The 15,288-nt window shown below is 41.8% G+C and overlaps 1 protein-coding gene across 4 annotated transcripts in view; it reads right to left on the minus strand.

The window, feature by feature from the left end:
• The window catches only part of AFG3L2 (AFG3 like matrix AAA peptidase subunit 2), a 336,314-nt gene that overhangs the window by 264,373 nt on the left and 56,653 nt on the right, over positions 1-15,288 (minus strand). For 3 of the 4 annotated variants that reach the window (XM_069219758.1, XM_069219757.1, XM_069219756.1), the window contains exon 3: positions 13,933-14,001. The exons of the other annotated variant lie outside the window; for it this stretch is intronic. In XM_069219758.1, coding sequence (XP_069075859.1) covers positions 13,933-14,001 — 69 coding nt within the window. The remainder of the gene's footprint in view (positions 1-13,932; positions 14,002-15,288) is intronic. 4 annotated transcript variants of the gene reach the window in all.

A 15,288-nucleotide genomic window follows, 5' to 3' on the forward strand; every position in this document is an offset into this window, starting at 1 on the left:
CACTTTGTTTTAGGTGCTAGTTTTACTAAAAACTTTGAAAATTTGCAACTACGGTTGTACTGATTGGATTTTTGTAAGTTTGATGTCAAGTAATGTATTGAAATTGACTATTTTTCTGATTTGATGTAGGATTCTTATTGTGTTTTTTATTCACTTTATTAGTTTGTGTGATTGATATTTTACTCATTGCCTCTAAGTTATGGCTGACTTTTTTTGTGCCAAGCTACCCGGGGTTAAGTACAGGTTAATTTAGTGACTTTCTGAAGGTTCGCCTCAATGGGGATTATGGCTGTTGCTTGACCAGGGCTCACATCAGCGGCGGTTCCCCCGTTAGGGTGGAGGAGAGTCACCCCCCACCTCCCTCTCCAGCTGCAGCAGAAGCTGCAAAACCTTTCACAATGAAAGGATAATAAACTGACTTTTATTATGAAAGGGGAAGGGCATTGTGGGATGACCGGGATGAGGGAAGTGTACTGTGCACTACCCTCAGAGCGCATGTGTGTTTGGCCAGCCGTCTAGGGCCAGCCAAACACACATGCGCAGTGTGCTCTCTCCAGCCCGGCACTGTGTTGCACAGTTTGCCTGGGAGCGCCCTTGCTAGGTGCTCCCAGCCAATCCTGACGCTGCCCTGAGCAGGGTCAGGATTGGCCGCAGGGCAGGCTGGGAGCCTGTGCCTGCAGCAACAGGAGAAAGAGGAGCGGCAGGTGAGTTCATTTTTATATTAAATGTTTCCCCCTCCACCCCCGCACATCGCATCCTCTGCGCTCCTTGGGAGCGCAGCGAGCCGCAACTGGCTCACACACCAGTCAACCAACAACCCAATTTCTCACATTGCTATTTTGTGAAACTGGATCTTTTGTGTGACAAGGTGGATAATGTCTGCCCCAAATTTCAGCAGCAGCATTAATTAGTGCCCTTTGTGTTATGGGTCACTTCTCTGTTCAGATATTAGGCTTGTCACACTCTCTTTCTCTGTCCTCTATAATGCAAACATGACTGTCGTCAATGACCGACTAGTCCTTTTCAGCTTGGTGGCAGCTTGTGACCTAAAACCCCCTCTGGCTCATTGTTGTAGAGCCTCTCAGATATAATCATGGATAATTTTTTTCAGCCTTCTTATTTTTCCTCTTTTGCATTGTCACCTAACCAGCCTTGTCATCATCTGTGGAATGCAGCGCCAGCACAATCTTAGCCATTTTCTTCATCACTTTGTGGCACCACTTTTCATTTTTAGAATCTTGCAGTATCACCTTGCCACAGAAGTGTGATTCTCCCTCAGTGCCCTGATGAACTTGGGGCCTTCTAGCTCTCTATATGCCTCCTCTGGCACTTTTTTTCGGACTCTGGTGTCAAAGGACTGTTCCTCTAAATTTTAACCACTTGTTACTCCCTGCACTCGCTCCCCAAACCGGTTAAATCCACCAATCTCCAAATTCAGAAAAAATAAATGCTAAATCACGGCAAGAATCTTCTTTGTTTGAGATCATCTGTGCTGTGCACGAGTGGTGCCCCAAGAGTGACACTACTATCCCAGATGCCCCGCAAAATGTGCTCCCAGGGATGCCTGACCTACTTATGTCCACATTTTGTACGTCCCACTGTTTAACTCTTAGTCACAGTCCTCATCTGATTGAATAGTAGCAAGGCAAGGAACACATAGGTGATGTGGCAGTTTGAGAAATCTTTTCATCTCACAACAACTATTTCTGTAGTTGCACAATGAGTCCCCTCTATATATTCCAGTTGGGCTTGTAAGATATATAAATGTCACACAAGTAAACTCATTTTAAATGCTGTGATCTTTCTAAACTTGGACACGTGCAATGGTTGCACTTACGTCTGTCCAAGTGTCTATCAATAGTTTTAGATAGTGTGCATGTGGAATTGGTAGTTGGAATAGCAAAATATACCAAGTGTTTTGGGCCCCACTTGAATGCTCTAACCACTTTCGTATGTCTGGCTTCTGGTGGTGACCAGTAATAGACTGAGGATCTCCCAATAACCCACGAAAATTTGAAAATCTTTCCTATATATTTTCAAATCCTCAAAGAGAATTGGTGTAGAGTCTGCTGGGCACCAAAAGTCATCAGCACGTTATCGAAGAGCACTGTCAGCTTGCGTTTGTCCTCGCAGAATTTGATGGTCAAAATGTCAAGACCGAGTCTAGGCTTTTGGGTAAGTGATACAATTGTTCAGGCAAAGAGGGGTGGTGAGAAGGAACAGTCCAGTCTAATTCCCTAAGCTGTTTATATCATCAGTGAAGAGAAGTAATTTCTTGCTTTTGGTGCTACGTGGTTCATTAAGACTCACTGCTAATAGGTTATTCCCATTCCCACTTCTTCAATTGCCTTGTCAATACGGGATGAGTTCAGTCAGGCAAATGCCATTCAGCTTTGAGGGTTACCAACACTGCAGGACAGTCTTCCTTTCAACATTTTAAACAACGTGAGCCACCCCATTTAATGCCATTATGAGTCTGCCTGCCATGTTCTGCTTTGAATCTGGACTGATCCAGTTCAAACAATTAAATTGGAATAGGTTATATGCTACTAGTAAACATGTTGTCAGAGATAGTCACAACCTAAACAATTATTAGCTAGGTTTAGAGCAAGCCGAGGAGTTGAGAATTTGACATGGTTTGGAAATTTCAGAAATGATAGCATCAATCAAGATACCCAACACTATTTCCATATAAGAAGTTAAACTGAAAATAATTCATGGAATGTCTCACAAAAAACAACCACTGAACCCCACTGGATCTGGGGAATTTGTTTACTTTTCCAGAAATAAGGGGTCTTTGAGTTTCTTCTGATCTGGTGCGATGAAGTGTGAAGTTCTGGCTTGGGGCCATTTACCTCTTGTTTGAATATAAAGTACTTCAGAGTCCCCTTTCAGATAGGTCAATGTGCTAGACAGGGGGATTAAAAAGATATACAGAGAGATGGTCTGAAGGGGAGGTTAGAATCCAACTAGAGTGTTAGGTAACCATGGCCGAGAGCCTTTGATAGAAACCACTGTATAGTGTTAACTTAAATGCAACTCAGAATTCCTCACTTTCTGGAGCTTGAACTACTTGTACTTGGCTTCAGGTCTCAAAGTTAGACTGATGGCATTCCAGAGTATCGTCATATGCAGTGAGATTGCTCTCCAACTTTCATCTGCTTGAAATTCTCTAACTGATCTGATGTCCAGATACTGAGCCATTGCCTCTGACTAGGGTGTGGTGAGGTCCGAGTTGCTGCAGGTACGTATAACCTTTGACCCAGTATGCTTTCTGGGTGGTGCACAAAACCTTAACTTTGAAGCTGGCATTGTCTCAGAATAAATTTAGTGTTTAATTGCCTTATTCAGGTTGAGGTAACGTCCTTAATATTTCCTTTTAGTTGCAGTAATCTTTTCCGCTGTTACGAGTCCCTTCATATATATTTTGGTTATAGTAGCCTATAGTTTGAGTGCTGATGTTCTATATACCTAAATTTCCTTTCCCTGATGCAGTTGTTTTAAGCTATGTAGAGAGAATGGAGGCTTGTGTTGCATAAGTGCATTCATGTGCCTGTTAAGAAGTAGTAAGCAATCCTGTTTGGTGGAGTTTGTGCACCAAAAATGTGAGATGTTCTTAAGTTTTTCTTTGTTTAGGTACCAGCTTAGGGTTACTTAAGAGTACTATTAACTTTTCTTAAGGAATGTTTTGAATATGTGCCATGTTGTAAATACATAGTGGGCTTTGGGTCAGAACTCTGTTCCTGATTTGATAGCTTCCTCCCTTTTCTTGTGTCTGACCCCACCACTGAAGCATTTGTGACTTGGCCTGGTTCTTGACTGGATAGGTTTAAATCTTGCACTGTTGAAGTCAGGGAACTATTTTTGTTTCTTTCACCCCTACCATTTGACCACCTGCACTTACTTGCAGTGCAAGTTCTGCTCCATGCCTCTTTCCTTTGTTTCCTGGTCCCCCAGCACCATTTTTCTCCCCACCCCACAGGCATCTTCTGTTGCTCCCTCGCTCTGACACAGAGTACTGTTGCAGACTGGTTTTGCGTTCTCTTTGCTCTTCCCACCTTTCTCTCATTGCCCCTCTCTCTTGGCTGTGAAAATGAATAATGTCTTTATTTTAATGCTTCAAGAATGGCTGCCATGTTGAGTCATGCCACATTGTATTATGTGATATGGTATCCATTCTTGAAGCATTAAAAAAACGTAACATTCCAAGATGGCCGAACATTATTTTCTACACTTCCACGATGGCTGCCATACTAAGTCTACACAGTGAGGTAACCATCTTGGAAGCGCAGAAAAAACAATTCCAATATGGCTGGCCACCATAGCTTTATAAATGTTGGTGCAATTTCTAAAGCACTGGCAATGCCAATATTAGTAAGCCTGCACTGCACTTGTCCTAAATAATAGAAAGATTCAGAGTCCACTTGCTGTTTCTTTCTTTGATACAGAGCTGTAAGAGTGCCTGTCCTGAGGCACAGTGGGAGACTTTAACGCCTCTGATGTAAGTGATTACTGTCTAGTTTAGCAATATGTTTTTCAGAAAAATATAGTCAATGCATGTGTGGTATAAGTAAAAAAAGCAATATTCAAGTCACCAGGGATTCACTTCCTTACACCAAGATAATTACTCATGAATGTACTTATTATATATAAAAGATCTCAGACAAAACCTGGACACTGTTGCGCAGATATTTCAGGAGTTTACACCACTATCCGGGCTGGCCATAAACTCTGATAAATCTATAGCATTCTCCTTTTATGGACCAGATATGAGAAATGTAGTGGCATTTGGTGATAAACAACTACAAATGGCCACAGATACATTCCGATAACTTGGTATACAAATTTATCGTACGCCGACAGATCTCTTAGAAGGTAACTTACGAAGAGCGATGACCTCACTTAGGCCACAGATCCAGTTTTGGATAACATTACCAATATCAATTGCAGGCAGACTGGCTCTGGCCAAAATGGTGATGTGCCCTGCATGTTATACTATTTTATGAACTTACCGGTGAAAGTGCCGGAGACTTACTTTAAGACACTTCAATCTATGTTGCTCGAGCTTATTTGGGGAAAGGGAAGGCGCTGAATAAGCCTAGCCAAGCTGCAGATGCCGGAAGGTCAAGGGGGCATGAGTGCACCAGACTTCAAAGCCTACTCCGTGGCGAGCCAACTTCAATGACTGGCATATTGGCTGACCGGACGAAACTTGCAGGAAATAGAGTACACCAAAACAATGCTGGACAAAGGCAGCATACACTCCTTGTTGTGTCCAGGATCCCAGACCCCATAGAAAATGGCACTTCTATTACGAGTGGCCTTGCAGTACTGGAAACTGTCACTCAAATACACAGCTAATACAACCCCTTAATCCCCTAATATCCCGCTGCTGGGATTACCAGTTAATGCTGGTTCACTGACCCACGGCCAAATACAGAGATGGACACACGACTGTGTAGACACAGTTGGCTCAATGCTTAAAGTCGAGCACATGCTTACACATATTGACTTCACACGCGAACATAACCTATCATCATCACTCTTCCTTCTACATGCCAATATTACACATTATGTAAAGAAACACTGGGCCCCAAATGACATAGAACCCCATATGCATGATCTTGTAAGTACTATATACAACAAAGGGCACGGAAAACACATAATAAAATGGCTCTACCGGGGACTCAGAGCTCACTTATTACAACCCCTGACGACACTTAAAACCAAGTGGGAGACAGACATTGGCAAAGAGTTGTCTGATGAAGATTGGGCGGCAATATTAAAGTACCCTAGTCAAATCCCCTGCAACACAAGATTCAAGTTTATTCATTATGCTATACTACATAGAGCATACCTCACGCCACACAAGTTACATTTACTATACCCCGAAGTATCATCAAAATGTCCCAGATGTGGGGTTGAAGAGGCAGAACTAGTACACATGCTTTGGAGCTGTCCAGATATAGCCCAATATTGGAATGGGATGAAAACTATATTAGAGAAAGCAACGGGAAGCACCATATGCCAAACAATAGAGGTCTGCCTGCTTGGGCTACTCCCACACTCAGGAAAAAGGAAAGCGCTCCCACAGCTGATAAACTTAGCACTTATATTGGCAAAATGCCTACTAACCAAGCATTGGAAGGCCACAATGGCCCCCTCAGTGACGCAATGGAGTATAGAAGTGTTAGACTTGGGAAAGGCAGAAAGTACAGCCCTCAGAAGGGAGGAGAGTAGAGAAATGAGAAGCTGTCCTTTGGCTTTGGACTGGGACGAACTGTTAGATGCATTTGTAACAACATGTGAGGGGGTGTGGGTCCAGGTTAAAATATAGAAGTATTCATGATTAGCCGCTACAGCAATATAAACAAGACTACTGATACTAGTGACCCGTTACAGGCAGAAACATGTTATTGAAATAAGATTGCTTGACACGAGTAATAAAAATAAAATCCTTTAAAAAAAAACATACGGAGTATAATAACAAGGTAGTACAGACTAATAGTTACAATTTTGCTACAAAACTGTCATTGCCCCCCTACAAAGCTAAGATGTCAAGTTAGAAAATAGAATGTAGAATATGAATGTTAAATGTTATGAGTTACGTAGGGTTAATATGTGTAAATTTACATATACCCAGAAGGTAATATGCTAACTACAATGTATACATATATGGTAAATAATGTAAGGTACCACTGACAAATGAATAATTCAATGTATTATGTACTATGGAATTTACTATTGTAATGTACCTAATTTCTACCAATGTGTGACAAATCTCAAAAATAATAAAAAGTTGTTTTTACTTTTGGTGGCTTTACTTCTATGCAAGCCGTCGGAGCTTAAATCTCTTACAATATTAAACTACCTACTACGGGGTCGGCAAATTCAATTAGCTAGGATCATATAGACTAGTTAATCTCCCAGTGAACAATTAATCATGATGGCTCTTCCACTTCAGTCTTTTAAGTTCTGACTACAGGAAAGGGATAACTTTGTGGAAGAAGACTGCTATGCAATTATTTTTGGAGCATTTTAAGGACAAAAAACACTGGCTTAATAGTACTGCCTATGTCTGAAATTCTTACATTCTGAGGTAGGTGGATAGGTCTCTGCTGAGTACACTGCATCTGCATGTGAATAAGAATAGAATTTCCAAATTACTGTTTTCCCCTGAGCGCTTGGTCATCACCATGCAGCCCCCAATGGGGTGTTAATGAATAGGTGGTTATTGTAGGATGATCTTTCCCTTGTTTTCCTTTTCTGTGTAGCCTTTCATGAGAAGTGTGACAGAGTCTTGCTTGCTCTCTCTTTTAACGTACTTCATTGTAAAATCACACAAAGCGATTTCAAAGCAAACAATGAGCTTGTGTCCAGCCCTCTGGTCCTTGAAAATACCTCCAACGACCACAGTTGAATCGTTCTATCTTTTCAGTTACCTGACAATTTTCCTCCTCTTCTCCATTCCACAGCAGTGGCTATCCACTAATAACATACAAGAGAAGTGATTGTGAACACGTAAAACTGTATGGACTAATTATTATCAGAAGGTCCTGTCTGCAACCTGAAAGATTAAGGGCCTGATTCCAACTTTGGAGGAGGTGTTAATCCATCCCAAAAGTGACAGTAAAGTGGCGGATATACCACCAGCCGTTTTACGAGTTCCATAGGATATAATGGGCTCGTAATACGGCTGGTGGTATATCCGTCACTTTTGGGACGGATTAACACCTCCTCCAAAGTTGTAATCAGGCCCTAAGTCATCTGGTCATTTTTTTAACTGTTTTGCAAGTTTTTACTTCCCAAGCAGATATTTCACACCTTAAGGTCTCAGGTGCTCTTGTGGCCTTGCTCCAGGTCTAACATCTGGGCCCCTTTCTTTGTTCTTCCATCATCACAATCAATAGTAGGTTGGCTGCTCTTCCATTCATATTGTGTGCAACTATTACTGTACATGAAAGCAACTTCTACATCGAAGGAACACAGTAACTTTTTCCCCCTGGTTTCAGCTACTTGGCGACTAGTCACATTACTTGTCAGTACTGCAATACTGGAGCAGAAGGTAGTGGAAGAGAGCATAAAGGAGACTCTGAAGTATACTGTGGCCAATAAGCTCACTCACTTTTTAATGGTGAAAGTTAAGGAGCATGCCTCAGGATTATATTGATGCTTGATTGGGTTTGGGGTTTAATCTCTCAGTGGAGCACTCTAGATACTGTTTCTTCAATTGTCAAATCCATCCAGTTCACAACAAACATTCCGACATCCTTCCCTTACTCTGCTTCTTCCAGGTGCATTATCTAAATGTTGTTCATTTGGGACTGTTTTACACATATTTCACGCTTGCCAACTGTTCACATGGTTTGCTTTTCAAGAGAGTTCATCTAGTCTATGAAGGGATCCTGACAACTCAAGTTCCTTAGTCGTCGCTTATGCAATATTGACCCGACCACCAATATCATGGATATCCTTTGCTAGGTCTGTTAATGTAGCTGACAAGTCAAGATGCAGGTCCTTGAGAAGAATCCTGTTTAATTCCTGCCAAAATGTCTCCCCTCGATAGAAATAATGCACTAGATTCTCCACTGCTATACATTTCAAATTTCAAATGATTTGGTAAATTTCTGATATCGGTAGTGATGGTGTTCCAGATCCTTAATGTTTAAATGGAGGAGGACTGTTTTCTCTTTTTCTTCACCTCTTTGTTTCCAGTCAGGTGATGGCACCTAGTTCGGCACTGTGAATATGCTGTACATAGGTATGCTAGGGTGGTTTAAATGGCCTTATATTTAATGCAGCTGTTCTTGAAGATGGTACATGTCGGGGGGGATTAATCAGTGTAGTTCCCTGAATGTTAGGATGAAGCGATCGACCTACTTTAAACCTTTGATGAGCTGCACTACAGTATGCAGGGGTGACAGGGTGTGTCTGGGAAGCTTTGAGCTGAATATTGTCACCATTGAGGTAAGAGAAGACGCAGACTTACTGCTGTTTTGTATAGTCGATTCAACTTTCTTTAGGAGGAGAAGTTGGAAAATGCTGTGTTGGTTCATAATGGCATTGTTTTTTTAATGTGCGAACTTATCCTGCGTGCATGCAAGTGAATTAGTGCAGTTTATCTTAATGATATTGTCATTGAGTATGGATTCTATGTAGAGACTGAGGATGATAGAGGATGGAACACAGTCTCTGGGATAATGGGATTCCTAACTGCTTACACTGGTACCAGTTGGTGAGGTAGGGAGTGGACCTTATTAGGAGTGTGGCAGAGAAGCCTATGTTTTTTTTTCAGGGTGCAGATCCGATTTTGGTGGTCAACTCTGCTGAATACCACAGAGAGACTGAACGAAAAGAGGAGGCAAGGGCTGCTTCTTTTGCTGAAGAGAACAGCATCGCTGATGTCTTGAAACATACTGGTCTTCATGCTCCAGAGTAGTCTGAAGCCAGAGCGATAATCCTTTAGAAGACTGGTCTTAATGATGTGCACCACTATCATTGAAATGATTTTTCCTAAGGGCCACATTTAGATCTTGACGGTGTTACCACCAAACTGTGTTGGCAGCAGACCAGAGAAGACAGTCAGGTCAACGATGTTCTGCCCACCGTATTTAGATGCTACAGCTCTGCAAGCGGAGGACTAGCGACGGACTGCTGATGGTGGGAGACAGCAGGGGGACCAAATGGGCTTTGTACAATGGCAGGGCCTATGGAATAATGGTAAGTGATAAACACACTGTACCTTAACCATATGTGTCCCCTTGCACTACACTACACACCATCATCCATTACAATTTCAACACAACCTACTCCGTACATGCCGAAAACACACAGATATACATCCATGATACAACATACACACATCATTGACACTGCACCCACACGACACAACCTACACAGCTACACACTCAGCTTCACAAACTCACAGGCAAGCACAAGTAAACACATCACAGCAACGTCCACCACACAACACTCACCTGAATGTTACACATGGCAACACAACATCGATCTTGCATGCAAGTGGCACAAAAGATAGCACAAAACTACTAGTACAGGTCCTGTGTCACGTGTGAGTGTACCGTCATTGTGGTGCCAGCATTCCTTTGGCAGTGAGTAATGACACCACAATGACATATGTGTGCGATATATCTTGTGTACCAGTGGATTCCCGGCATACGCATGTCACGGTGTTCAAGCTCTCATGCAGTGCCCACCCAATGCACCCTGGCATTGCGGAGTCACTACCTGCGAGTCTGGCAGGTGGGAGGGTCATGCTTTTTTCATGGGTAGGTGGCAGCAGTGACAGCAGGTGTTGTCCAGTTGTAGACCGATGTGGAATGGGGGAAAAAGGTGAGTTTCCACCATATTTTTCTCCTAGTCCGCCAACTCAGAAGTGGAGGTCAGATCGCCACTTTTTGCTTGGCAGTAAGGAACATCCAAATCTGCACATCAGGAAGGGTGGCTGGGATCCCGCCGGCAACCACTTTTCCCTTTGCTGCTGTTGATGCAGGTGGTGTTTTCTGTTGGAGATGGTAGTTTCATTGCAAGCTTTCGGCTGTGGGTCCACCAACATCTAAATACAACAGGCAGACCACAACTGCAGTGGACGGGTTTTCAGTCAACGGCAGGACCATTACCCCAAGATCTAAATCAAGCCCTAGGTTTGTAAAAATCACCTAGATTTATTTCTTCAGCAGGTGAAGAATCTGTCCTGCCTTGAGAGCATCTGGAAAGGTTCCTTGATTGAAGAAGGCATTGACATTGCAGAGGATGAGGTAAAGGCATCTTCTTGTAGAGATTTCACAATGGATGAAGACTAAATTTGGTGTAATTCCGTTCAGCCGTATTTTATATATTGATAGAGGCAGCTGTGGACTGAGTAGAACAAAAGGGTACCCTTACACTGGAGCATCTTTCAGCCTGTAGTTAGTTTCACTTGTTATTGAATTTTAGAAGCTCATAAAGCTTTTGAAATATGAATCAGCATCTCGTATTTTATGAAAAATAAACAAGAAAATTGAACCTAAAGACATGCCAGGACACATCTTCCGACTTTCACGTAATTTTTACAGAGACCCCCACAAGTTATAAAGCGAGCATTCTTTTTTATACAAAGTCCCAGCCACAATTGTCACAAACTGAACTTTTCATTAACAACTGCCCCATCTGTGATTTGCAAAATCCTTAATCTTTTTGGACAGTGCAATTCTCTGAGGTCTACATACGTTAGTAACATGCCTCAAATTTTCATAAAGGTCTTATCGCTTCCTTCTGTGCTGTGTTGTATTTTTCCATTCCGAGTATGGACCGAATTTACATTATTATAATAATTTATATAATTCATGCCTTTACATTGTGGGTCATTGCCTGGCCCCACAACGCCTGTAGTTTCTTCTTTGGACCTAAACCCATATGCGCTCTGAGTTTGTGGTGTGTGTCACTCCGATAAGCACCTCAGTCGGACTAGCACTCCATTGTTGTGAGTTTTCTGGTTACACCAAGGCACACCCCGGGCTGAAGCACCTGACATCTAACAGGAACATATAAAAAACATTCAATCTCAGACAGCCCAAAACTCCAGCTTAAGATTCCCAAACACCTTCAGTCGCCCTTTTCAAAACATATCCCCTAGACTGAAGCATCCTGTACCTTTCCATGTTTAAAAACTTCACTCTTCAACCTAGGTGCAAAATCTAAAGTTCCTCAGAATGGTGTCAATGGGAGGAGGTAAGTAGTCACTCCCACATTTCTTTCTTACCTATCTCATACACCCCTGATCGAACAGAGAACTGGTTATTTGTAGAGATCGACGTCAGGGTATGAGCTAAAAATATCATGCCTTTTAGGTCTCTTCTCTCAGCTATTTCGTCAAAAACATAGATTGGGTTGAATTATAGTAGTGAGCAAAGTGTACGCTAGACACCTCCTGTCCTCAAAGGTGTAATATGTATTACAGTTTCCTCATTTGTGTTCTTTACCCACCCCATATGTACCCATCTCATAATTTCCGCAAATGAACAATTGCAACTTTCCCATTCCATAACGGCAAGGCTCTGGGGCACAAAGTATTCGAGGAAGCACCAACATCTTGACTCTTGTTTTGTTGAGCTGATAGGTCATTGCTAGTGCCTGTACCTGCTGTGATGTTTTGTCGGGGGATGGTGGATTGCTTGGGAGAGATACTTTCATGATATCTTGTGTCCACTAGTTTGCTAGGCCCTTGTACTCCTCTCACAGCCTTGCAAGTGAAAGAAGGTAGGGTTATAGGCTCAGATTTTACAATGCAGAACAAATATGAGTCTTGTTCTTCTTTGGAGGAGGAGGAGGAGCAGGATTATGGTTTGAGGCATATCATGATAGAACACCTATAGCCATCAGGAAAGGTTGCGTAGATCTGATTCCACATTATACTTGTGGACCTCCCATCTCACTGTGATCCAATTTTTGATACCTTCATATATTTGTATATAATTTTGACAATATAAAGTATATTACCTCTATTTGTTACCCCCTCTTATAAACCAAAATCATTTACAAATTTTGCCCATAGGGGTTTTGATTAAGCTGGTGCAAAACAGGAAGGGATTTTAGGATCAAACATTGTTCTAGACCTGTACCTCTCCGATTATTGATAGCATATATTTCAGTAATCCAGATCAGCAACAAAGACAGTTATCCTAATGAATTACCAACTAGAGAGTGATCAAATTTGACAGAATGGCGAGATTAAATCTTATAAGGTAATTCAAGTGAAACTGAACATCAGTTTGCCTTTATACTGTATACAGAGCTTACCTTTCTCCACACCACAATTATCAGGGTGAAGCCTTAATACCCCATTGATTTTACTGAAATCAACATGTTTGATAGGACAGCTTTGGACACAACATATTACAAATATGTGACATGTTGCGTGTGCTCCAAGTAGAACAGTCACAATCTTAATTTGACAAATGGTTTTGGCAAGATATGTTGCTAAGAAAAACTGGGCTTAATACATCATTTCAGTTATGTGGGAAGGGATTTAATAAGAATACATTTGGAATACAGCATCATATTTCCATGCATTTGTCCCATCTTACACCACAAACACTTAAGAAAATGTAGGGCAATGGTAGCCTAACCTATAAATTACTGTGGTGCAGATTCGGCGTGTCGGATCATTGGAGTAGTCCTTTGCAGGTACAATTTTAAGAAAAACATTAACATTTATTGCTGCTTACGGGGTTTGAATTGGTACGTAACTGGTGAACTAGTACACACTGGAGACAATAGTAGTAGTATGAATATTGCTATTAGCATCAGTTAACCTCACACGATTTATAACCGCACAGGACTGGAGAGGGAGTGCCCCACCTGACGTTTATGCCTGGATGGTGAAGCTGAATCATACACCTGCTACTAAAATTTAATAGATTAATTTGCTAAGGGGAACACAGGTGAAGTGAATGTTTCCTGATGTACCAAATCATAATTTTTGCTAATCACAATAAAGCATGAATTATTTTTATTGGTTGAAATATGGCAAATGATCATGAAGGTTTGGCCTGGGTTGCTCTAGCTTTTAGGGGGCACTGTGTGAGAGACACTAGATGGGTAATCTGGTGCCTCCAGGTCCAGATCTGGGTTTCTCCTAGAATTAGAGCCAGGTCAAATATCCCAAGCGACTGTTAAGGGCGATGGCCCTGTGGCAGTGGTAACCCAGTCTTGATGTATTTGCTTTTCTCTGCTAGGAGGACTAAGAAATACTGCTTTCTCCATTCATCTGAAATAGAGAGTGTGCTACAGCAAGAGCAACAGTTTTTGGGAAAGAAAGAAGAAATGCACCCACTCTCTTAATCTACCACAGATCAAGGTGTGATTGTGCCAAGCCAGGACAGGGAGACAAATCTGACACTTTTAAAGAAACCAAAATTAATGGCAAGACTATACCTTTGCCTTCACTTGCGGCGCCTTTGGAGTCATTTGGCGTTTTTCCATTTTGAAAATACTTTTCAAATCCTGATTAGAGGAAAACAAAGCAGAAGAAGACAATTATAACAGCTGCATTATGCACAGCAAGTCTATTGCCTCATCCACCAAACAAAAAGTGGAAACCAGTGACAACGGTTGAGTTACATGTGCAGTGCATACTTATCTATCTGCGTTGCAAGTGAACCCCATTAGGAGTATGTCAGAGATAAAACTGGAAGTACACGATGCCTTGGAAGGAAAGGTGGCAACTGGGAAACCGGCAAGTGTTAAATACAAAATTGAAAAGAACAAAAATGTATCAAATTTGCAACGAAATAGCCAGTTTAGTAAACAAACGCCAAACTAAAACCATTCATCACTAACGTCGTCGCTCTCTAATAAATCGACAAAACATCTCCAATGAAATAATTTTTTTCGGGTCCAAATTATCTTTGCTTAAAGGGAAAAAACTGCAGAACGCAGATTCACTGCTTTTTGGACACTATTTTTATTTCTATCTGACAAACATAACTGCCATTAAAACAAACAAGAAAAGTACAAACATGGTTAAAACAAACACGAGTATAACAAACACGGAATCTGATGAATTCTCCAGTCCAGGTACAGGATCAAGAATTAATATCGGGGGCAAAAAAGAGAAGCCGTGAAAAGACAATCCACAGTTGGAATAGAATCCCTGAACTACAGGCATCATTTGCAAAACGAGAAAAAACGTGACCCCCTGTAGGCTTACACATATGATTTGTTAGTCTGCATGTATTTCAAGGGTACAAAGCATCCTGTGACTGCAAGTCTGCAAACGGTGTGTTAGATGAGTATTCCGGATCCACTGTGCGTACAGCAGTCGGCCGTTCGCACTGTGGACAACATAGCATAAGGGGGCAGAAAATATCTGCTCTGCAAACCTTTAAAATATTGGGATGTACCATCCTTTACCGCCCTGTAAAAGGGACTCGCCTCTGTTTTGTGCAAAATTAAATTTCCAAAACGAAAAAAGACCTGTGAAATGTTGTGAAAACAACACTGGAGCACAGCAGCTATCGGCAGATCACCGGAGAATACAACATACCATAGACATTCAGTTCCAACACGTGCTCCACGTGACAACGCCTCGTAGGTGAAAACATTACACTTTCCTCCCCAAAGTCTTTGCAACTGACATTACATAAGGCACTACCGCACCAAATGAGCCTCGGTCTGTGGGCAGGATGTAATTCAGGTACCAGTCAATGTCGGAGGCTGCATGTGAGACAGGGGCATCTTTAAAATTGCCCTGAGAACAGCAGCTTTATGAACACGATTGTTTTCAGGAAT

Source organism: Pleurodeles waltl, chromosome 2_2, assembly GCF_031143425.1.
Source record: "Pleurodeles waltl isolate 20211129_DDA chromosome 2_2, aPleWal1.hap1.20221129, whole genome shotgun sequence".
In the NCBI taxonomy this organism is placed as follows: Eukaryota; Metazoa; Chordata; class Amphibia; order Caudata; family Salamandridae; genus Pleurodeles; species Pleurodeles waltl.